The following is a 23,921-nucleotide window of genomic DNA, read 5'->3' on the forward strand; positions in this document are numbered from 1 at the left end:
AGAAAATAAAGGAAACTTGGAAGAAATATACATATATGTGTATGCATAATTTGTATAACTTGTGTAAAGTCACATAGATTTCTTTAAATTAACAATGTCAGTGTTATTTAAACAGTGAACTTAAAGAAAAAAATAAAAATATACAATATTCTTGGGAAAAAAAAAATGAACCTCTGGACCCTCTCCTTATGCTAACATGTTCAGTAAAATTTTTAACACTATAACTGAAGAAAGAAAAGCTCTGATAGAACATATGTCTGTCTAAAGGGCAAAGACTTCAGTGTCAGTATGTAGCAAAAATAAAGACAATTAGGAACATACGGGGGGGAAATCATATTACTTGTAGAATTCATTGCAGCTTTTCCACATTAAGTTAGAGGAGCAGAATTATTTTCTGTTACTGGCTTTTTTTTTTTTTTTTTTTTTGCCAAGCATACCGGGCAGTGTACTTGCTTCTGTTTCACATTCGTCTTGTATATGAACTTGTGGTATTTCAGAACACAGCAATTCCACACTGCAAGTCAGCAAAGGAATATCAGCCATGCCAAAAAATGTAATGCCATGGTACTATCTGCTCTGCTTTATGAATTTGCACAAACATGTTTTCCAATCAAAACCAGAGCAGACTACAATCCTGCCAGTGTACAGCACTGTCTTACACAGCACACGTTTCATCAGATAATACTCTTCTATCTGAAGCATTTAGTAGCATCTGGTACTGTCATATCCAAATGCACATACGTAATCTTTTGCACTGGGATGTAAAACACACCCACGATCAAATTCTAGTTTCAGGAGTAAAACAATAGCGTCCCTTTCTCTCTTCTCAACCACTGCTCTTATGGGAAAGAAGACTAGATGCATGCTGGCAGTATGTAGAAGTAGAAGTAACTTTTTGTCTAGAATTCTTATCTTTGCTTTCACTAGAAGGCAACAGATGTGTGCTCTCATACAAGCTTGTCCTTGAATAGCTTCCTCTACAGGTACCGCTGAGACTGTCTTTCAATTTCCAGTTAAAACAGTCAAAGTTTCCCAACAGTCTCTATCAAGGACTCAAGTAGTAATACAGAAGCAGGATCACATTTCCTTCTCCTTTTAATATATTTCAACATGAATGTGACTACAGGAGACCAGAATTAACATAGAGCCTTGAAGGACAGTATTTTTTTAATTTAAAAAATGGCTCTGAGCTCACAGATGTGTAGTGTGCATGTTTGCAGGGCATGGCGTCTACTGACACTCCAATAAAATTTGCAGACACATACAAATGGCTGCAAATCACATTTTGCACGCACAAGCTTTTCATACTCAATTCACAAAAACATCTTCTTTTCACACAAACACCTCTGAAAAGAAGCCCAAGTTCGTAATCTGTAAAGGAAGCGTCTTCTGCATGCCAATACTACCAAGTTTTCCGTCAGTTTGTTCAGCCCAGAGCAGAGGAGCTAAAGGAAGACCTCTTGGCAGCCAACCACTCTTCACAGGGTGCACTGCTCTCTGGTGTCAGTGACAGGACAGGTTCTATGCTTCCATGAAATACATACCTATACATCTACCACTCAAGTGTTTTTACTTTGCTAAAAACTGAAGAAAACACCTCTACAATATAATTCATATATTTCTTTATCACATAGCATGACATGAAGAAGCAATTCAGAACTGCTGGGTCTGAATACATAAAATACATATGTGATTTCTTACAGAGGGTCTTGTGGATTTACGCATTTTTAATTTATATAATTTTAAGTGCTTAAGTGTTTAAGTTCTTAATTTTCCCAATTTTACATTGATCAAGGGTTATTCAGTGCATATTACATAGCTGCTGTAGATCCGTGTTACCAGCTGAGGTTGTAAAGCCCCTCTGGAGATTGCCAGCCTCATATTCCTGCACCAGGCAGGGTCAGCGAGAGCAGAGAAAAGCCTGGATTCATCTTTGCTTCCTGGCATCTAGTGTCAGATAGATTTCTCTTTCCTTTCTTCTAGTGTAACAAAGTAAGCATTCTGCTAACTATTCCTATGGTTGTAGGAGACCACTGCAATCAAGTGATGGGTATATTGTGGATTTTTTATGTTTGAAATGGCACAGCATTCAAATTTTCAATGATTTATCATATAGAATTGGCAGTTGTTTTGTGGTTTTTTTTCTTCTTTTTCTGGCAGAAAAGAAAAAGGCTATTAAAATGTCAAAAAATTTCGGTTGAAAAGTAGAGAATTAAGATTTGTATATATGGCTAGTCTCCTCTTGCATTCTGCATAGTTAAATCTGCAGCTTTCCATCTAAGTTGTTATGAGAAGTACAAGCGCTTCTTTTTCCTGTAACCTGAACCAGGAGCAAAAGCTCCTTGCAAGTTAAGAAACACATAGTAATATGGTATAAAAGGCTTTTCTACCTGCTTTTAAGTTACAGATGAATAGAAAATATAGCAGGTCAAGTAGAAACAAACAACTGTATTGTCCTGTAACGAAGGCACTTCTTCACAGAAGAGTTAAGGAGGAAATGGAAACATAAGGACAGAAGAAGCTAACTGCTATGGTAATATATGTGCATAAAGGACGTGGCTCTGTGACAGTTTATGTTATGCTATACATAGAGACTCAGACTTAATCATTCTAGCCTGAGAGGTTACTACTCTGATAACTGATATTTCTCTCCCTAAAATCACTGGATGCTAGCTAATGCAGAAAAGGTACTGCAATCATGTCTTCTGCACAGACAAGGAAGGGCATGCTTCTAGTATTTTGCCTCTATGAAAAACAAACATTATGGGGACTTCAAATAGACACCAATAGACAGGTATCTATTAGCTGCTGGTTATTATAAAGATAAGAAGACATGCCAAGTCAGAGAAAAGGGGAAAAATACAGAGGAATGCTGCTGTAACCTATGTAGTTTTACCAAATGAGTATTCCTAAATGCTATCCTTCCCCCCGTCTCAGTTTTGTTCTTTAAAAACCTATATTACATAACAGTTTTATAATGCTTTAGATATTTTATATATTTTGTAATCATACGTATCCATATACAGGAACAGATGTTGTTGAGTTTAGCTTAATTGTTCTCAATTTTTGACAGCAACAGCTCAAAATTCATCTCATCTACCATCACAGAGAAAAAAAGGACTACGTTTCATAATTAGGTTCCAATTTTACAGCCATATTTTACCTGTCTAAGTCGGATGCCAGTCTTTCAAAATTCTTAAGAATAGTCAAAACCTGGACATCTTGACTGAGAAAGCAAGGTGGCAACAGTCCATGGATATTCAGTTGCTGCCTTTCCTCCAAGGTAAAAGCCATGCCCTGCAATAAATATATATACAAATAAGAGAGAGATAGATGGAGAGATATCTTTCAATAGAATTCTTCAGCAAAATATAACACAAGTCACCATCAGAAAAATAATCTATTTAATACTAAACATAATTAAAAGTTACAAAATTATTTTGGAAAAAAAGTTTATTACTGAATACAAGAGAACATTCCTGCATAGTGCAATAGCTCCATTCAAGAACAGAATGAATTAAAATCTTCCAACATTGCAGTATTATTCCCTGCAAAGTTATTAAACTACAGCTCAACTACAGAACAGCAGTTCACAGGTTTTGAAAGGTGAATGAATGTTCTTAAACACTTATTTGTTTGGCTTTCTTCTGAACACAAAGCATGGATAATGTTCATTTCAGTTTAAACATTATGATCTTAATATCTGAAAGTTTTTCAAGATCTGGGTAATGTCAGGTAAAAATCAGGTGATCACATGAATTTTTAACAGAATGCCATAGTACAACGAAATACTCATTCTCTTTTTATAGTCAAAGAGGTTGATCCAGAACTCAACCGAAACAGGGCCATTCTGAGTTTAGTATATATTCAGATCCAAATTTCTTTTGTTTTTCAAATTTGCATTCAGCTACAGTAAGAAGAATCTTGTTACAGACTGACTCATAGCATCCAGAAGACTTTAAAAAGTAGTTAGTATGTTAAATAGACAGTCATAAAATACAATGTTTGCAGCTTAAAGATTGGCAGACAGCCAAATATCTGGCAAAAATCTGCTCTTATAATGAGATATGTTTGTCTAAAATATGTTCAGAAATATATTCAGAAATATATTTCAGAAATTACTCAGGCTATTGAAAGAAATACTATGCCTTTAGAGCAGAAAGACGATTGTGTGTGTAGTATATCAATACCAAGGATCCTAAACATTGAAGTTTTACTTTGTTATAGTAACTGCAGCCAGAGAAGACTGCTGGTGAAATCAGATTTGGGAGATAAAAAGGAACATGATAGGGTTTTCTTCTATATATGACCTATCAAATCAATACATGCTTCACACTATAACTACTACATGAGGCTCCACCAACACGTTGTCCCATTTCCTTAAATCCCGCCCGCCTTTCTTACAACCTTGGAGCATGCCTTGCAGTTCTGCAGGCGTTCATTCTAGGTTTACATCAAAAATTGCTGTAATGTACTATCTCTGTAATATGTATACGAGGTTAGATAGCATTTATCACTCAACAAGAGGATATATGTATATGTATATATGTATACCAGTAAAAATAAATGAGCCATCAGACAGTTGCCTAGTCTTCTACACCTGTTGTACAAAACACACAAAACATTTCAGTTCTTCCAAAAAGAGAAAAAATAAGGAAATACCTTGGGTGTTCTCATGGCACAAGAGAGGGAAAAAGAACAATGTGATGTTTTTTGCATTCATTCTCTTGTGGACAATAAATACTACTATGGTACCTTCACTTCTATTATAAATATAATTTCAAAATGTCTTTGTTCATTTCACCCTTAGAATCAGCAGGTGAAAAAATGATGAAAAAAAAGAAGGCAACTGCAAATGCCAAAGGTACCCCTCCCTACTGGTGTTGTATCATGAGATCAGATTCACAGTCCTCCACACAATACCATTACTGCCTTTTATACAACATCTAGTGATGAAAGATGATGTGTTGATACTGGACAGTTTGATTATACGGACAAGTTTTCATTTTCAGAAATGAACTTATTTTGACAGAACAGAAATAAACTACAAAATTGTTTTTCCCTCTTACTGTTCCATGCTTTTTATACTAATTTTCATCAAAATAGTTTTCAAGTAGTTATATCATAGCTGGCTGAAAACAAAACAAAACAAAAAAACAGCAATTCCATCACTATCTACATATTATCTGCATTTAGATGGTACACATTTTGTTCAGTCTGCACTAAAATGCCATTAACCGAGTTGTTACCGTAAGCACAAAGATGACCACAAAACAAGGAAAAGAAAAATTCATGACAAAAACTTTTCAAAATGCCAAACAACTCTGGATTATTAAATATACTCATTTCACACAAAGAAAGTGAGTGAAAACAAGTTTAGTAAAGGCTAACAATCATTTTGCTACAGCTTTCCATGCATGCAGGTATTCAGGGGTTTCAAAAGCTGTATTTTTTCCTGATCCAACATTACTTTTTTTGTGTCCCTGCATGCCATGAGTGACTTCACCTGCCATTACATTTTGAAAGACCAATAAAAAATAAGAAGTCAACACTCCTCAAGGGTTTCAAAGTTGGTTTCTCTATCCTCAGTAGACTTTTTTTGCCCCAGGAAATACATAAAAGCTGTGCATGTACACTCATGTGCACACACCCTTCAGCATCAATTCCAAATTACTGGACTTAAGAGAGCTTCACAGTTTCAGTGGATCAGTGTTGACAAAAAAGTGGCAAGCCAATTATCCTCTGTTTTCCTCCTCTCCTGTATCAGTTAGAGAGGATTCTTCTGGAAGAAAGATTTGTGCTTACCTTCAGTTTTAGTGTTTCTTCTTACCTTCGCATTTAGGAATAAGATATGAACTTTAATTACTACTCTACAATTTGCATTCTTGATGGAAACTATATTTTAAAACAGACACAAGAAAAGTTACTGCATCTTGCCAAATTCCCTTTTAAAAAAGTGTTTCATCTTGGAATAGCATATTTTCCACATGTTGCTACAGCTCCTACAGTAAATGTTAATTTCTTTTGGGCAGTACTTCAAAAACACAGCACTCATCTATACCTACTACGTTACACATGGTTTTAAAATTCTCTACTTGTATACTCTTCTTCAGAACAGATATCATGAGTTTTTCAAATGTATAAGATGAAACTTTAGTTCCCTTTTTCTCTGCTACTTTATATGCTTACAATAAAATAATTATGATTGAAACACATTGCATGACGATTTAATGAGAAGGTCGTACACTTCTCATACACTGTTTCATCTTCTTATAATAGGGTGAGCCAGTCTACATACATTTTGTGGCTTAGGTTTGGATTTCTTGTACTAGTTTTTCATATTCAGTTTTCTACTTCAGAATTATGTTTGAAGTGTTGTTTCCCAGCCATCCAGCAGAGAGTGCTCTAAGTTCAGCGTGGTTTACATGCTCCTTGTAGAGAGCTAATTGTGCACACACCTGGATGGGGCAGGCTTCCAACCTGTAAATGTAGCTCAACCATAATAGAACTGTGGACATTTTCATTTTGCACTTTGTATTACAAATAATTTGTTCAAGAAGAACAGTAGTGTGGCAATCTAAAAAATAACATAAGATGAATTGACTGCAACTGTAAGCATTAAACTTTACCTATATTCTGTTGCTTCTGTTCACTGCTTTGTGTCTTCAGAAGGCAACATATATACCATCATAATCAGAAACCGAGTTATGTTTAAGTCTCATGGGTAAGAGTTTTGAAGTCTTAAATGCTTTTGTCTCATATGCATCTTTAATTTGGCTTTGGTAAAACCTTGAGTTCTTCCTCATCCATCTCATTACCTGCCTTTCTCACAAATCATTTGGCAGAATTGGCTTTTTTTTTTTTTTTAAACTTTATTGCTCCTTACACACAGCTCCTACTCTCAGTTTTGCAGAAAGTTTTTTTGTGTCTGTTTTTCTCTTTTTCATCTTCAAGAAGTTCAACTCATTGCAAATACATTTAATTCTGAACTCATTACTCAGATTGCAATGTTGTGCAATACTTGTAGCAATTATTTATATTAATACACATTGTTCAGTATTATTTTATTATTTAATCTTTATCAGTTTATTAACTCAGCTCTTGCCTACGTTCTCCACCCAGCCTCTATGCTTTCCCACAATCCATGCCATTACATGCTTATTTTCATGCAATTACACATCACTTTCCTTGTTCAGTAGCAGCCATATAACAGAAAAGCAGAAAAACACCACTTTGAATCAAACAGGTTTTTGCACCAGCTTTCAACCAAATTGACATGGTCTGCTTGAGGAGACAGAGAGCACATTCAAAACATTTCAAGAGCTATCTCAGTCTCAGTTCACAGTCAGCAAAGAGACAAGTTCTCTTTTAACACAAATTAGACTCCAAAGACTACATAAACTCCTTAAGAAAAAGTGCACCAAAATTATGTGCGCATGCTGTTTATGTGCTTATGAGATTCAGCTCCATCAGTGGGTAGCCAGAACTACCTCAACAGAATGTTCATCTCAGACATTCTCCTTCAGTTTCTTTAAAGACCTAGTACTCTTTTGTTCTAGTAGGCCAAAATGCCCATTTTTATAAACCATTCAGAAAAAAAAGGCTTATCTCCACCTGCAGGTCTCACTGTACACAACTCTTAACATTTCAGCATGTAGGACTATGCTGTCTTCAAAGATGAAACCGTGCTCACATCCAAGGGTCTCAGAAGTGGTGACTCTTTCTTCAGCTTCTGGTCATAGCAAACAAAGCCCAGTAAGACTTCAAGTCATCCCTGAAACTCAGAAGACAACCTGTAACACTAACATCTGAACTCAAGTGACAGCACAAGTAGTTGAGTATAAACGATATGTGCAAGGGGAAAGGAAGAAATGAAGAGGAAACTAAAAAGAAAACGTATCTAGAAGTACCATTTACTTTACAAGAAAAAGTTTCTGGACTGCTGATCTAAGATACTACTAGATAAAAATCACAATCTCTAAAATATCTTGGGGACAGCAAACAACAGTTGATCACTGTCTCAGAGCCAAGAAAAAGTAAAAAAAAAAACCCTCTCAATTAAAAGATCTTTCCATGTATCACAATGTTAAGAGTGAACTAATTTCAACAGTATCTGGAAAGAACCACTCAAATCCAAGGGATGCAGATATGCAGAACATCTGTGGCTGCAGCTGGAAGGAGCAGAGCTGGCTCCAAGCCACCGCCTGCAGCCTGCTGCTGGAAAAGCCGGTAACTCAGAGCAGAGCACAAGCATTCTGGCACACAGTGTGCAGAGAAAAGCCCACAGCTGCATGGAACACAAATCTGCGAAAAGATTTGAATCACTTCTTTGAAGAAATGTGCCTACAGACAGAACCCTGCCATTGCGTATCTTAAAAAATAATAACAATAAAAGAAAACAAAAAAGGAAAATAAAATGAGAAGTTTCTGGGTGAAGAACTAAAAACATTTTCCAGTCACCAGAGAAAAGATTTTCCTCAAGATTTCTCAGGTATGTCACTATTAGTTGCCAGTCCCAGGACATCCCATATTGCTCACACTATTTTATGCACAGGTTTGTCTCCAAAAGTTCAACAGAATGAGATGTGGTTCTCTGGAAAACTTAAACTTTAGTATGTATAAAACTCTTCAAGCAAATCCTTTACTGCTCCTGCTTTTGCCTTTCATAATTTTGGCTTCTCATACTACACCAGTGCTGTTAGGGAAGAATCCAAGTCAAAACAAATGCAATTTTCTTTTGCTTTATTTTAAGGAGGACTTCATAGGCTGAGAAAACAGCATAATATACGTATAGTCCAGCTGGATTTGTGCTAAATAAAAACATTTCCAAGCACACAACAGATTGTGCTTCCCTCTAAGATGAGAATTTCTTTTTTTCCTGTAAATATTAGGTATTCAAATAACTTTATTAAAATTTCCATAAAAGAATATGGCACACATGAATTTTCAAGCATTTTAAGCTCTGTTTAAGAGTCTGATGATCTGCAAATCCCTTTGTAATATTTTATATTATTTGTACTTAAAGAAATTCCCTATGTGCAATCAAAAATGAAGATTTAGAAGTTTTTCCCTTTCACTTTGCACTTTGGAGAAAGCAGAAAAATACTCTAGATTTTCCATATCGAAAACTGTTTAAAGGGACAACACCCCAGGAAGCAGAGAATATTACTCTGAGATGCGCTGAGTAATAAACCTATTCTTCTAAAAACAGATGTGGTTCATGGCAAGACATTTAGGTTGGATTACTAAGTATAGCTAAAGATGATCCTGTTAGTTTCTTTCAACATTCTTGTCATGATTGCCACAAAATACCAGGTGCACAGACAACTATTTCTGATATCTGAGTTAATTTCTCTTCTTCAAACTGCAGGTTAGGCCAGAGCAGTCACAAAGTGCCACTATAGCTAAAAAGAAGGAATAAGCTGCAACTCAAGCAATGTTTTTCTGTTATCTAGGATCATTGTTTGGACCTCAGGAAAGCAATACCTGTGCCAAATATCATTTTCATGAAGCTCAGACATGAATACTGAATATGAAAATACAAATCCTGTTTTGCAACCCTCAGGCAACCGATGCACTATAGTTGATGGGGACAGTGCTGATTACACAAAAAAAAGAAGAAACTACCCTCGTTTCCACTATAAAATGTCAAGGGGCATGGATTTGATTTGGTGCATATTTTTAAATGCAGCTCATGTCTAAGTTGAAGAGCTATATTCTGATATTTAGCACTTACAATGTCACTATTGTTTTCCAGGAGTCATAATAGACATTATGACTCCTGACAATATGACAATATGACAATAAACATAAAGCATATTGCACATCAAATTACTTCAAGTTTCAAGGAAAGTCAGGAGACTTGAATTATAGTCACAGCTCAATTCTATGTCCATTGGATTTTCAAATGCAAACTTAAAAAGTCATGTCACCAAGGGAAACTGAAACCAAAGTCACAAACAGCTTCTAACAAATAAACCACAGATAAATACAGTAGCTAATAAACACATCCAAGGCCTTATGACTCAAAACAAATGCAGATGGCTAAAAGGAGATCAGGCTTCTCTTGGCAAATTCATCATGGGAATGTGTGGGCAGCTTGGCAGCCTCGCAGTGAGCTGGTAATGGGGATTTCATATGCGCATGATTCAGGCTAGCACATTAGAAATGACACATCATTGCATTCTTATTTTGGCAATCTTCCTTCAATCTGTTGTAAACAGTTACCTGAAAGAAGGTAATCAAAATTATTTTAAGAAAGTTTTGGTACATATTTGTCTTATTATACACAGACATATACAGTAAAATCTTTTCACATTGCATAACCTCTCCTCACTTTAAGACTGTGATTGCACAAACAGCAGAGATTAAGAAGTTGAAGAGTAAAACAAGCCATCAGTTAATACTGTATAAAAATACAGAGCATGTTGTGGTATAATTAGGGATGGGACATAATCTAGACTTAAACATTAAACGTAGATGTTTATAGGCAATCTAGGTACCTATCCTCTTATTGCAATTATACAATATACAGTATTGATAAAGAATGATCCAACTCACTCTAGAAAAGACACCTTGCAATCACTAATCCAAATTTCACCCTAGGCTCCAATAACTGTATTGCCTACAAACCAAATTTAGATGTGCACATGTAAGAGCCAACTGTTACAGGTTCTAAGATACCAGAGATATCAACATGACATAGCTTATTATGGCAATGATGTCAACTGTAAATCAATTTCAAGAAGACTTGGGATGCTTGAACAGCAACAGGTGGAAATCAGGCACAACACCAGGCACAGCACTCCTGTGTACCTCAAACAGCCCTAGTCACCTACATGCCTCTTCAAGGGAAGTGATTGTCCCACTCCGTTCTGACTGGTGCAGCCTTACCTTGAGAACTGCATGCAGTTCTGGGAGCCACAGTATAAGAAGAACATAAAACTAATATAGAGCATCCAAATGAAGGCTGTGAAGATGGGGAAGGTGAGTGAGAAATGGCTGAGGTCCCTTGGATTCTCAGCCCAGAGCAGAGGAGACTGAGGAGATGATTCACAGCAGCCTGCAGCTCCTCATGAGAGCAAGTGCTGAGCTGCACTCCCTGGTGACAGCTACAGGGACCTAAAGGGACAGTGGGGGTTAGGAAAAGGTGGGCATGGAAAAGATTCTTCACCACAGGGCCATGGGCCTGGAACAGGCTCCCTAGGGCAGTGGACATGGCCCTGAGCTGCCGGAGTTCAAGGAGCACATGGTTGGAGTTGATGATTTCTTGAGGTTCCTTCCAGCCCTTCAATTGTGTGTTATTCTGTGAGAGTGTTTGGGCAATCATCTCAGACAAAGGGTTTAAATTTTAGGTGTGGATTCAGGAGCTGAACTTCGTGTTCTTTGTTGGTCCCTTCCAACTCAGGTTATTCTGTGATTCTATGATATGTGAGACACTACATCAAACTCCAAATGTCCTTTTGACTCCCAATCCATGTGTCCCACTAAAATCATCTTACTTTGAATCCTTCATATTATTACAAAAATGCTTAAGCTCAAAGTAACCCCAAAATTGCAAGAACTGGATCTGTATGCTTTTAATCAGAGCTAGGAGCCTTAAAAGTAGACTTCAAATAATCTTGAAGACCTGATGTCATTTGCAAACTGCAGCAGATAAGGAGAAAGAACTCCCAACCTCCACCTCCCAAACCACAGACCTCTGCAGCTTTCCCGCAGTACCTGAATCTGAGATACCACTCAGGGAACAGTTGTGTTAGTGTTAAGATCTGTAGAGATACCCATCCTATTACTTTTAATGTGAGTACACCAATATTGCTCTCTGGCACATTGCTACATGTTTCAGCATCAACTATAATTTCTAACCTTTTCCCCTACTATTCTTGTCCCTTGTGATACAGTTGTTATACAGAGTTGCGATAAAAGTCTTTTGGTGAGAGCTGGTGAGAATATGCTCTGCAGGTCCCCATGCCCCAGTAGGACCCCTGAGTCTACAGAGGAGCTGCCTGTGGAAGTCCCCCAGGACATGCTGAACATCACAGAAGAATTGTACTGCTGAACACCCAGCGCTGATAAGCTCAGAATCCTGCAAGACATCAGATCTGCTCAAGGCCCCCAGTACATGTTGCCATCGAGCTGCACAACCTGCGGCACTTCCAAGAAGGAGGTGGCTGCTGTGTGCAGTCAAGGACTGCAGACAGATTCTGACAGATGCCTGGGGGAACAAGGGCACTGAGGGCTTTGTGAGCACCCACTTGAAAGTCACCAGTGAGCTGGTAGCAAATTTTTTTAAATAAAGATGACACTAATTTTTACTAGACCTTACCGGAAATTCCCATTTTACTATAGAAATGAATTCTTTTGAGCAGAAGATGCTGTGAGTCAGTACTGGTATAACTATAATCAAGGATGTCTGCAATGCTATCAGTGGAATAACTAACATGGAACCTTTATTTATGAAGGGAATTTAGACAAGTGTAATATTGGCTGACAACTGACATATATTGCTAACTAGAGCATTTCCAAATGAAATGCCAAATGAAGGTATTTAATCATAAATATTATATAAAGGACAGTTTCCACGTATGCAGTCTTCAATATGCCAGTTACATGTGCAAAATCAGATATTATTTGAGAGTCAGTCAGATTTCCATGTAGGTAGATGAGGAATTTCAGTGACTGCCAAAAAGTCCATCTGTTTAAAATATCCACTTATCCAAATACAGGTTAGTAAGCCCTGAAATCCTGAGGGGATTTGATAGACCTGATATGCTTAGCAGATTTTATTGTTGCCTTTCAGAGAGTAAAGCGATTATCAACTACTGTGTTCTGTGCTCCTGACAGGACAAGTTTCTCTTCAGCAGCATAAAAAATAATTAATACAAATAAATATTTTAAATACTGTAGCTTAGATTTGCTTAGAGTAAGGCAAAGCGCTATCTAAATTGTTTTTCTTCTAGTAGCACCACAATAGCAAAATGAAATACACAGTAATAGTCTAAAATAATGCAATGCAAAAGGAAGCAGGCAGAAAGAAATGGTGATCAGCAAAGGAGGCTCAAATCTGAGGTTTGTTTAGCAGGCAGCTCAAAAACTTATAAAGAAAAGCTTCTAACAGAGATTAGCATACCTTAACATTTATTTTTAAACATCTTCCTAACTATAGCAACTTTATAAAAAGTGAAATTTCCCTCTCATGACCACGATACTACGTGCCCATTTGATTTGTAGTTGCTTTCATGGAGAAATCTTACATCTATTTTCTACACCTTGCTACCCGTGTTGTCCTGAATAGGTCACATTTTCTTGAAACTTTCCACTGCTGCTTCTACTCACATGGGGCTAAGGCTCAAAAATTAGAATGTTAAAACAGCTCACTCCACACCTATAGCAGTACAACAGCTGCAGCTTGATAGGACACTCCCTATTAAGCAATACAGCTCCAGGAAGAGTGGCCTGGATAAGATTTGACCAGAGAACTGTTGGTATCAAACTTACTGAACCTAAATGATGAATATATTATCAGATGACTGATGTGTAGCGCAGTCCTACTCTAAATCAGATCTCTGGGCTCTGTGCTTACTCTACAGAGACACTGAGCTGGCCACTAGGATGAGCATTTTTCTCTTTTTTGGACCAAAAGTAGTGTAAACAGCCATTCTGGACTAAAAGCTTTCCACTGTCATAGGTAATTCAGATCCATTCTGGATTACACAGTCTATCATCTGTAAATCTTTTTGGTCATACAATAAAAGCACATGTTACATGCGTATCAGGTATTTCTTCATTCTATGGTTTGAAACTTACTTTTCCTTTCATAATCTCAGTCTAAGAACAGGAAACATATAAATATATGAAAATAGCAAAGACTATCCAAGTCTTCTGTCTGGGGAACTTGCTTCATCTAATCTTGGCATTTGTTCTTAGAGCCCAGTAGTACACTAAAACCAAGATTACTCTCTGATTCCACCTGTTTCCAAAGCACAGCTAATCTGGCCATTTATCTTATCTACTATAAAATATCCATCCAGCAGACAGATAATTTATCTAATAATAATTTTGCCAAAACAATAAGTGTTCTACTTGCAGCATTCTCTTTCAAGTCATTTTCTTCTCTTTTCTTGAGAGACTTTTCAATGGGTCATTTAAGCTGAGCACAATTCTACTCCTTTCTTCTTCTTCCACGTGTGGTTTTCTTTAGGAGGTAGTCTCATTCCAAAGATCTACTAAATCTTAAATCTATCCTAAGCTTTCACCTTAAGATGGAACTCTTACAGACGTTCTTCTGAATTTCTGTGTTATGAGATATATGGCAGTAATAAAAAGCACTAACCAAGCAGGTACAACATGCCATACAATCTAGATGACTCAGCTATCCTGCTGTGGTTATAGATGCAATTCTTCAGATGTTACAAAACAAACCGACATTTCTAACACTTTTCTTCTACATAACAAATTAAAATGTTATGGTATGACTCAACTCTCAGATTCAAGGACATTTCAATTTCTACTCAAAAGAAAAAAAAAAAAGAAGTGCTTACATAGAGTTGCAGATCCTTCCCTGAAATTCTAATCACCAATGCATTGTTTTCCCATTCAGTGTTGCTAGAATTTACTGATACACTGAAAATCAACTTTTTTTTTCCTCATTCTCAGGCCTCCACAGAATTAAAATTTTTATTGCAACTATGAAGACAGTTACAGTGAAAACTTGTAACTAAAGGCATACAGAAACAGGAGACAAGCGTACAGTGACACACTGAATAGTCTTGGATAGACTGCAAGAGATTCATTATATAGTACACAGCCATAGCAGTAAATCACTCTAGTAACACAGCTGACTTCTGCTACACTGACATCTCTAGGCCAAGCATGCAGCCAGGCCTTGCAATCTGCAAAACAGACCTGAGGCTTACAGCCTGGCTAGTTAGTTTTGGATCAGCACTAGAAGCCAATATTTTCCTTCTTAAGTGTAGCATCGCATAACCAATAGCTGCACCCAATAAATTGTACTGCTTTCTTCATTAGTAAGTAGAAACTTTAGGCATCTTAATTGGCTTATACAGTATTAATAAAAAATACATTGAAAGATTATATTACTAGGTGATTATACTGTACTGTCCGATAAACTACGCTAGACAGACTTATATTACCTAAACTGTCATTTAATTTCATTGGCTACAACTCCTACTTTCCAAACTACATCAGATGGCTATTCAAGAATGTAGAAAAGAAATATATGCAGATATTAATTGTGATTGTTTTTATCATGTTTAATGCACACACACACACACACACACAAAAAAAAAATAAATAAATCCTAAATTCTGCTACAGATCTTTGCCAAATACTGAATCCTTTACAGCTTTATTAAATTTTTAGGGCTATTCTACCACTCTTTTTGCTTTACAAAGTGGAATATAGTATAAAAGCACATTACAGTTGTCACGAACTCAAACATTAAGAACAAAAAATCAGATAACGGGCCCGCACCTAGCACTTCTGAACAGGGCCTCACAAGATTCTTAGCATGCATAAATTAAAGCATTCGGTAATGAAACAGTCTTGTTGGGGGCAAGAAACTCTTCTAGTTACGTAAACATCCAACACAGTTATAATCAAAACCTCTCAATTTCAATAATATATTGAAGCAGTTGGTAGCACATTTCCACACTTCATTACCAGTATTACAAAAAATTAGTGAACAAACCTAGATATAATCTATACCTTTCTTACCCTCTTACATACTCTCTTTCAGTTTTGCTAAGTGTGTAGGAATGAAGTATTGGTTTCATGACAGGATCTGTTTTTCTATTTTGCATTCTTAAGCACTAAGCAGAGCCATCAATAGCTGTTCTCATTACTAGAACCATAGGCAAACATTATCTCAGAGCCAGGCAACAGCAGTCAAGTGATAGAAGAGTGCACACAGCTTTGTCTTACAGTTAATATTTGTACAAAACATAATAAGCTTATTTGAACTTCGCTACAGAAATTAAATATCACTTTTGTTTCTATTATTTCAGTTATCATGGGAGGAAAAAAGAAAGGATCAGACGACTAAGGTGGCAAACTTTTGGTATATAAAATCAATGGGAAAAATAAGACACAGTGAGCCCAGAATCTTAGCATGAGCTCTGATTTTGTTACTTAAAACTATCATTTAACTTGTTACCTAGAGAAAGAGAAGTTATGCAACAGCTTTCTGAAGTATGGAAAAAGTTGATCAAAGGAAAGTTTCTACTGATGACAGAGTAATTCCACTTTAAAACGATATGCCCAGTGGATTCAAGAGTTCTGCTTTTGCCAAAATACAACCTGTATATCAGTTGTATCTGCTTAGGGTGGGATAGATGCATATAAAGGATCAGATTGAAAAACATATGGAAAAACTGTGACAGCATGGGGTATATCACTTTTCTTTACATTTGACTGCTCTCCAAAAGAATTAGATTCATCAAAAGCAAACACTGGATTAAGAAAACTGAACATTATAGAAATAAAATCTGAATAGTAGTTAAGGAAACCAGCCAACATAAAGCCATCTGAATTTGCTATCAGACACACAAGATTTCTACCTGAAAGAAAATCTTTGAAGATGAAAAAATGCAAAGAATCCTCTCACAGGAGAACTGATTCTTTCCAAGTTGCTACCATTTTCAAAGCAAACCGTGGATTTTCTCATCCTTTTGTCTTTCTGTGTCAGTCACAGAAATCCTAGTCTAAAAACAAAACAAAAATAATCATGAAAAATTAAAGCAAAGCAGCAAAACAAAACAGAAATTATTTTAAGCAAAACATTTCCTGTGTGAACATTGAAAAACATATCCTGGGAGTAAATATTAAACACAAGCATATTTGATTGAGCCCAAAGGAAATGTTGTCCCTCTCTTCCCATCTTTCTCATTTTCTAGTATCTAATCATCCCATCCCATTAAAAGGTTCTAGCTATGTGACTGCCACAGAGGAAAGCATTGTGTCACATCCATCACTCATGCAAAATGAGAACAAATATCTTGTTTAAACCTGATTAATTCAGAGCTGGTATTCAACACTGCCCTTAGTGCAAGACTGTTCTGAACTCATGGAGCTGCAGACCTGTAAACACTGCACCTACACAGCAGTGCACACTGTGGGTGGTTAACACAGCAGGGGAAATAGCTTGGAGATAAATTGGGAAACCAGAGCATTCATGGGCTAATAGCTAAAATATTTCCCAGCAACGTTCATGCAGTGAAGACCAAGTTATAGGACTGACAAATCTAAAGATATTTTCTTAGAAGTATCTGGGATCCCTAGGCTTAAGGACCTATTTGAGTCATATTTTAGGCAACACAGGAGATCTACTCAGGCTATGAGCGGTGAAGGATCATCAGCTTTCATCTGCTTCATAACCAGTTCAGTTTAAAAAAAAGTCTGTTTGATTCTTGAAATACAACAGTGCACAGTAAGATAAGTCACACAGCCAACAACCAATCCAGGTGTTTTGGTTGTTTATTAACCTCCATAGTACAAATTAGCACACTAAACTTACTCCATTATATCCTACAGTTCAAATGGCGTGTTCTCACTATCCTTTACTCAGAAGATGGAAACATGCAAAAAGGGCCACCAATAAGGAAGCCACAAAAAAAAGCAAGCAGCTCTGAAATTTCCCTGGAGCAGAGAGCCCCTGCTAAAGTATGTTCCTTAAAGTAGGCTATATGGGATAGCATCCAGTAGGATTATGAATATCTCCATAGAAGGAAACTCCACTACCTCTTTGCACAGCCTGTTCCCAGTGCTCTGCTGTCCTCACTGTATGGAAGTTTTTCTTCATGTTCAGATGGAAATTCTTGTGTTCCAGTTTGTGGCTACTGCCCCTTGTCCTGCCATTGGGCACCACCAAAATGAGCCTGACTCCATCCTGTTGACACCCATCCTTTAGATATTTATAAACATTGATAAGACCCCTTTGCTTCTAGCTTTTAATCTACCTTAGAAACACCAAAAAGCTTTCTTTGGTCTGCATTAAATTTCTGTGCTCTGTTATACAAAACTAAAGGTTTTTTTTCATTGTTTGATAGTACAGTCTCTTCTTTGCTGTTATTAAATGAAGTTTAATGTTCATAAGCTCCCTGATGGCTAGAACAATATCTGATGAAGTAGCAGAAAGCAGAATACAGACCTAAGTTGCATTTCTATTTCATCTATTGCATGCCATGTAGTTGAAGGCAAAACTGTGGACTTTATTACTCTCACAATTTCTACCATATTTGAACACTTTTTCTAAATATCAAGCTTTTTCTTAAAAGGATGAGAGGAGCCCCACAAAATGGCTCCAAAAGTTAAACAGCAAGATGACTTGCTGCTAAACTCAAATGACAGAACACATTGAGCCGTAAGTGTTTTAACAAGCACATCAGGCTGCTATTTGGCTTCAGTCAACTAAGACATCTTTTTGGAATTTTAAACAGCTTATGACAGAAATTTTAAATGGAATGGTGGGCCAAATTCACAGTGGTTGTCTGCATCTTAGCGACCTGTACTGCAATAATATTGCAGCGACTATTACAGAGACTGTGTCACAAGAACACATAAAAGCTTTCAAATCTCCACAATTATTCCTGATGAATTGGTATCTGAAGCCTAACAGTAAACTAAAAATATTTTGTTACTTCCCCATTGTTCCTGAGTTTTAGCAAACCTACCACTATTTTCTGCGAGAGGAGGGCCTAGCAATCTTCTAAATGAGCATGATTGTTTTCTAGAGAGGTTGCTCTGGTTATTTTTGCTCCAAAAGGGCTGGTTTCAAAGCAGTTTTTGGTACTGGACTGGTACTATGTCAATTATGATTCTCTCAGCACAGTTCTTAGAACAGATTTCTTTCATCTGTACTGGAACTCAAAATAAGACCATATGTCAAAGATTTAATAAGCAAAATTTTCCAACAGCAGCTTATTTTTCTAGGAGGAAATGTGATTTACACAGATAGAACTTTAGAAATCCGTTTACAAGATTCATGAGAAAAACTGGTTTTCCTATAGGAAAAAACACATCTCGCTGTTCACAGGAATATGAATATGACAGTCACTGGCCTTCCTGAGGCACAGCCCCAAAATGGATCTATTTGTCTCTCACAGGAACCACAGACATTTCTAGGAAAGAATAAAAACAGGAAAGGCTCAAAAAGGAGTTGCTGAGAGCTGCTGGAGGAGCATCACAGAAAGTTGAGCAGAGAAGGAGCGCAGAAGAAAAGTTAAATGCTGTGACAGAAAGTAAAGGGAGTGGAACAGTCCAGCAGAAGGCCCAAGCAGATGGAGAAGGAAAAGCAAACTAAGCAAGTAAAACATTTGCAGGATTTATTTTCTATTGATATCTTAGTGAAACGGAGCTCACAGGTATGAATCATGAACAACATGGAGCAAGTCCAACTTGTGCATGGAAACACCAAGGCATGAATGCAAAGGCAAAGGCTGAAGAGAGTGAGCTAAGAAGAATACAAGACTGAAAAGCTGCAAGCAGTTGTGTCAAAAGAGCTTTGGGTTGCCACGAACTATTTCATGCGCCACATAAATACATGTAAAGCATCTTTTCTTTTTGCTCCTTAGTTATGTCCAGAAGAAAAGCTTAACTGCAAAAAGTAACTTTTCCTTTCCTCAGCAGAAAAGGGCAGCCTCTGTAGTGGAGGAAGCGGGCACTGCACTGGAGAATGAGGCAGGGCTCTCCAGCAGTGCTGAAAGCCTGTAACCCAATGAGTGAGTGGTTGTATTGATTCCACCTTGATACATGCATTCACTAATCTGGAATTCATGGCCTTGGTTATTTGCTTCCTCCAGTAACTATAAATTTTAAATTTACCAATATCAGCATCTTCATGTACCCATTTCATTTCATAATTATGTGCAACCTTCCAGGCTGCTTCTCCACCACATGGTCTTGAAATAGCATGCCCTAAGCATAAAGCAATCTGCTGGCTTCATGTCCAAAGGCAGCATTTCTGATCTATCATATTGGAAAAAGCTTTCCACAAAAGGCACCTCAGAACCAGTTATCACATGCTGCACTTCCCTACTGAAATACAAATCCCTGTTGGTCTTCAGAAGGAATTACAAATCACAAACTGGGAGGGGATGTGAGGATGTCCTAGACAAAGCAGGTACTCAAAATATGCTATTCCCCTGGGAAAGTATCTCCTAGCTTGGCAAGTTATTAAAGCTGGAATGTTTAAATTACTGCGTTCAACCAGAACTATTTAGTAGTCCTCTGCAAAATGAATGCTTTTGTTTAAAGGCTTAATTAAGTCTATTATTAGTAATGCTTACAGAAAACAATAAAAAAAACCTCTGCTAGATCCTCTAATTTCTCCCACATGTAGGAAAATGAGCTAAGCAGCACTGAAACATTATTAACCTTTTATATTTTTCAAATAGGGGCACAAATAGAAAAAGGTACATACAAAACCCAAAAAACAAGGCAAATTAAAAAATTCTGTATTCATGTACACAGAATCCACAGCATTTACCCTGTTGCATACAAAGACATATTCTTGATGAACAAGATGATTCCACCATAGACTTTACCAAAGAAAAAACAACTGCTACAAACAACAGAAAATTGCAATATTTTAGAGTACAAAGTAATGAAGATCCACAGTTTTTCTCTGGATTATTACCTATGACAATACTGTAGATCTATCATCTGCCATTTTTAATGTGTCAGTGTCAGTATCCAAAAGCAGGTTGCCAGAACCTTCTGGGTGTGCTCTCATAGTACTGTCCTTTCCCATCCCATTTCCTTTTCTGGTGAATCATTTATTCATAATTGTGCTAAGTTTTAATGCCTTTTCATTCTTTGCTTTAATTACACTATTAAGAAAATCTGTCCATTTAAAAATCAAAAAGCAGTCAACTTAGCTCCTTCTAAGAAGAATTATATTTTGCAGGAAATTCACATTCTTTCAAAACTAAAGTTTTTGTTGGTTTATTTCAGATGAACAATATCCCAAGGATTTCAGCATACTTTCTAACTCATTCAAGCAAAACTTCCACCTAAACGATTGGGAATATTGTCATGACCTGCTCTTCAGATATATATACACATAAGTACTATAAAAGTCATTAAAAAAAAAAAAAAAGCTTATTTCTTTCTGCTCTATTCTTTCCAGAATTTTCATAATGAGTAAAATTTTTGTTCATTTTAGAAGCACGATTTGAGATCAGGACTTTTAAAATACAGAAATGGGTTTGTCAATTCCATAAATAATACTGCAGTCAGCTTGGATAAAACAGTATCCAAGTAACAGAAAACAACATTAAACCCCTCTTTCTCTCTACCACCCCCACAAAACCAACATACTGGATAATGAAATGACAGAGCAGAGCAGCAATTGGTAATATCTACTTAGGTTAGCAGCATTTGATAGATAATTACCACTGGAGATAGGGCGGGTCTGGACTGGTTTCTATGTTTCTTGATTGGTTTTTCCACTTTTTTCTTTCCAAATAGAGGAAACCACCAAAATACATTCCAAGCTTTTTTGAGAATTGGCTGGTAAAAAGCCCACCTGCTAACAAAAGACATTTTTAAGAAGAAAACCATTCTTTTTCCTTAAAGAACAGGCATAGGTTATCCGAAAAAAAAAAAAAAAAAAAAAAAAAAAAAAAATCTTTTTTCCCTCTCTGACATGAGCTCAAAATTATTATAACTTTGTGCTCAGAATGAATGGTCACATCATGTTACTAAATATTTTCCCATTAGCTTAACTCCACAGGAAAGTAATTATAAGTTTAATTTATAAACTCTTTGATTTAGAAAAACTTTTTGTCCTCGAGTTGATAAAAAAGTACGTGAGAACCATAAGACAATTCATGACACAACCTTTAACCAATCTTTAGATTATACTTATGAAAACAGACTAAAATACACTACCGGGATGGATGAAGAAAGGCAGGGCAACAAAGAGAAAAATGGGGTTTCTGGAGTTGATTTCCCCTTGTAGCGTCTAGCCTTGTGCATAGATGACACTTGAGCTGAATTAAAGAGAATCAGATCATCTATTGTACTGCATTCTCATACTTAAAATCAAAGCCAGAAAATGCATATCCTATAGTTTAAGCAATTCTTAGATATTTAAGTTAGTTCTTGATAAAAGGTGTTTTGGTTTGGTTTTGGAGGGAAAAGGATAACTAGCCCTTATTTCAAGGGAAGAAAACATTATAACCCTGCTAGTATTAAATCTAAGCCTTTATTTTATTCATATAGTTCACGTCAACCATAAATAAAACAGAATCATACAGATGAGATAGGACTTCTGGCTCAACTGCTATAGGACTAGGGACATCTCCAGGTGAGCACCAAGTCGCACTGAGAACGCAGATTCCAACTCTCTGCAGGCAGCCCGAACATCTTCCTGGTAATATTTTTTATTTCATATCCATTGAGATTTCTCACATTCCAGCTTGTCTATCCAGCCTAGGTTACAGTTAGCTTTCTCTATTGCAGAAGAACACTGGTAACTAATCTTTTACTTCACCAGATCTTTATCTACAGAGCAGTTTTTTCTCTACTTCTTTTTGAACCTATCTACTCATGGCCTTATTCCACCCTAAATGCATGGTTGTGCACTTGCCTTTGAGGAATTTCATGTAGTTCCAACCAGCCCTTCTTTCCAGTACACACATAGTGTTCAAGCTTTCTGATAACACAGTCTGTCTCATCATACAGCTTAATAATAAAGATGCTATACTGTTCATCTTAGCAAATTCTAATCACCTTAGTGAGGTCTAATCTTCCCTCATCAAGTGAAGGAAGAATGGCTTTGGTCTTACTTCCCAAGAAGAAAACTTGACCTTAAGTAGAGCATGGAAGAATTGGTGAGAAGAAAGCATCTCTCAGTACTGTTCCTACGTCTCCTCTCACACAAGCAGAATTCAGAACAAGTCCCAGGTAAGGTATTCCCCTGCAACATCCAGATCATCATCTAGTGTAAGATTTTTTTCAGTTAGAAACCACATGAAAGTGCTGAAGCTTCTTTTTCTTTCACTACCAATTCTCCCTTCAGCAGCAATGTCATTTTTGGGCTGTTTGTACTTTCATCTTTGAAAACAGAATTACTTCAGAGTCCATTTAGAATGCCAGCTCTAAGCTCTGCCCGATATTTTATTTTGCATTTTCAGTGTTCCTTCAGTTTCTCAAAATCTGCATAGACCCCAGATAAGTATTTTACCATATATTTTCTGTGATACTAAATGAGAAAAGGGACAATCTGCAATTTCTCTGTGTAGGCTTTTCCTGTTTTGTCTCCTTATCTCCCCTGAACTTTGTTTGTGTTCCCTTTCACCGCTACTCCCTGTGGTTCTTGTCAGGATCTTTTGGGTTTCAACCTTTTTTTTCCCGCTAAATATAGACTTTTAGAAAGTGAATAGCTGTTTGAAAAAGTGAACAAAAAGGATGCAGAAATATTTCTCCTAAGAGAGCTGGAAGCATTTGTGTTCACATTTTCATCTTGGAAAATGAGTAAGAGGTTCAAACAATAGCTTCCTCTTCTCACCACATCAATTTCTGGACAGAATCTAGCAGCTCATTTGTTTTTCTGTGAAAGGGGTGAATACTCTGCAACAAAAGGAAACATAATAAGTATCTGCTAATGTGGCAACTTTTCTTTCACTTGAACTGAACTTCTTTTTAAGGTCATTTTTACAGTAGCATCCACTGGTGAGAACTTTCCAGACAACATTATGAAAAGATGAACTCAACTTCATTTTCCTAATTAACAATGTCACCTTGTCCATGGCTTATATTAATGTTTACAATAATAACTAGTGGCTGAGAGATAATCATCTGCTTTTCCTTTGGACTGTCCTAAACACAGTTAATATTGTTTTTAAGTTAGATCATAGAATAATGTGATTTTTTTTTTTTCCTTCAGCTTAGCCCAGATA

General features: G+C 36.7%; 1 protein-coding gene across 4 annotated transcripts in view; it reads right to left on the reverse strand.

Moving 5' to 3' along the window:
• ME1 (malic enzyme 1) overlaps window positions 1-23,921 on the reverse strand; it is a 156,500-nt gene that overhangs the window by 112,155 nt on the left and 20,424 nt on the right. For 3 of the 4 annotated variants that reach the window (XM_042881691.1, XM_042881674.1, XM_042881666.1), the window contains exon 3: window positions 3,164-3,297. In XM_042881691.1, the coding sequence (XP_042737625.1) occupies window positions 3,164-3,297 (134 nt within the window). Of the gene's footprint in view, window positions 1-3,163; window positions 3,298-16,577; window positions 16,685-23,921 lie in introns of those variants that run through there. The other variant, XM_042881683.1, reaches the window with a different exon arrangement.

Source organism: Lagopus leucura, unplaced genomic scaffold, assembly GCF_019238085.1.
Source record: "Lagopus leucura isolate 7727_CA_CO unplaced genomic scaffold, USGS_WTPT01 Super-Scaffold_73, whole genome shotgun sequence".
Lineage (NCBI taxonomy): Eukaryota > Metazoa > Chordata > Aves > Galliformes > Phasianidae > Lagopus > Lagopus leucura.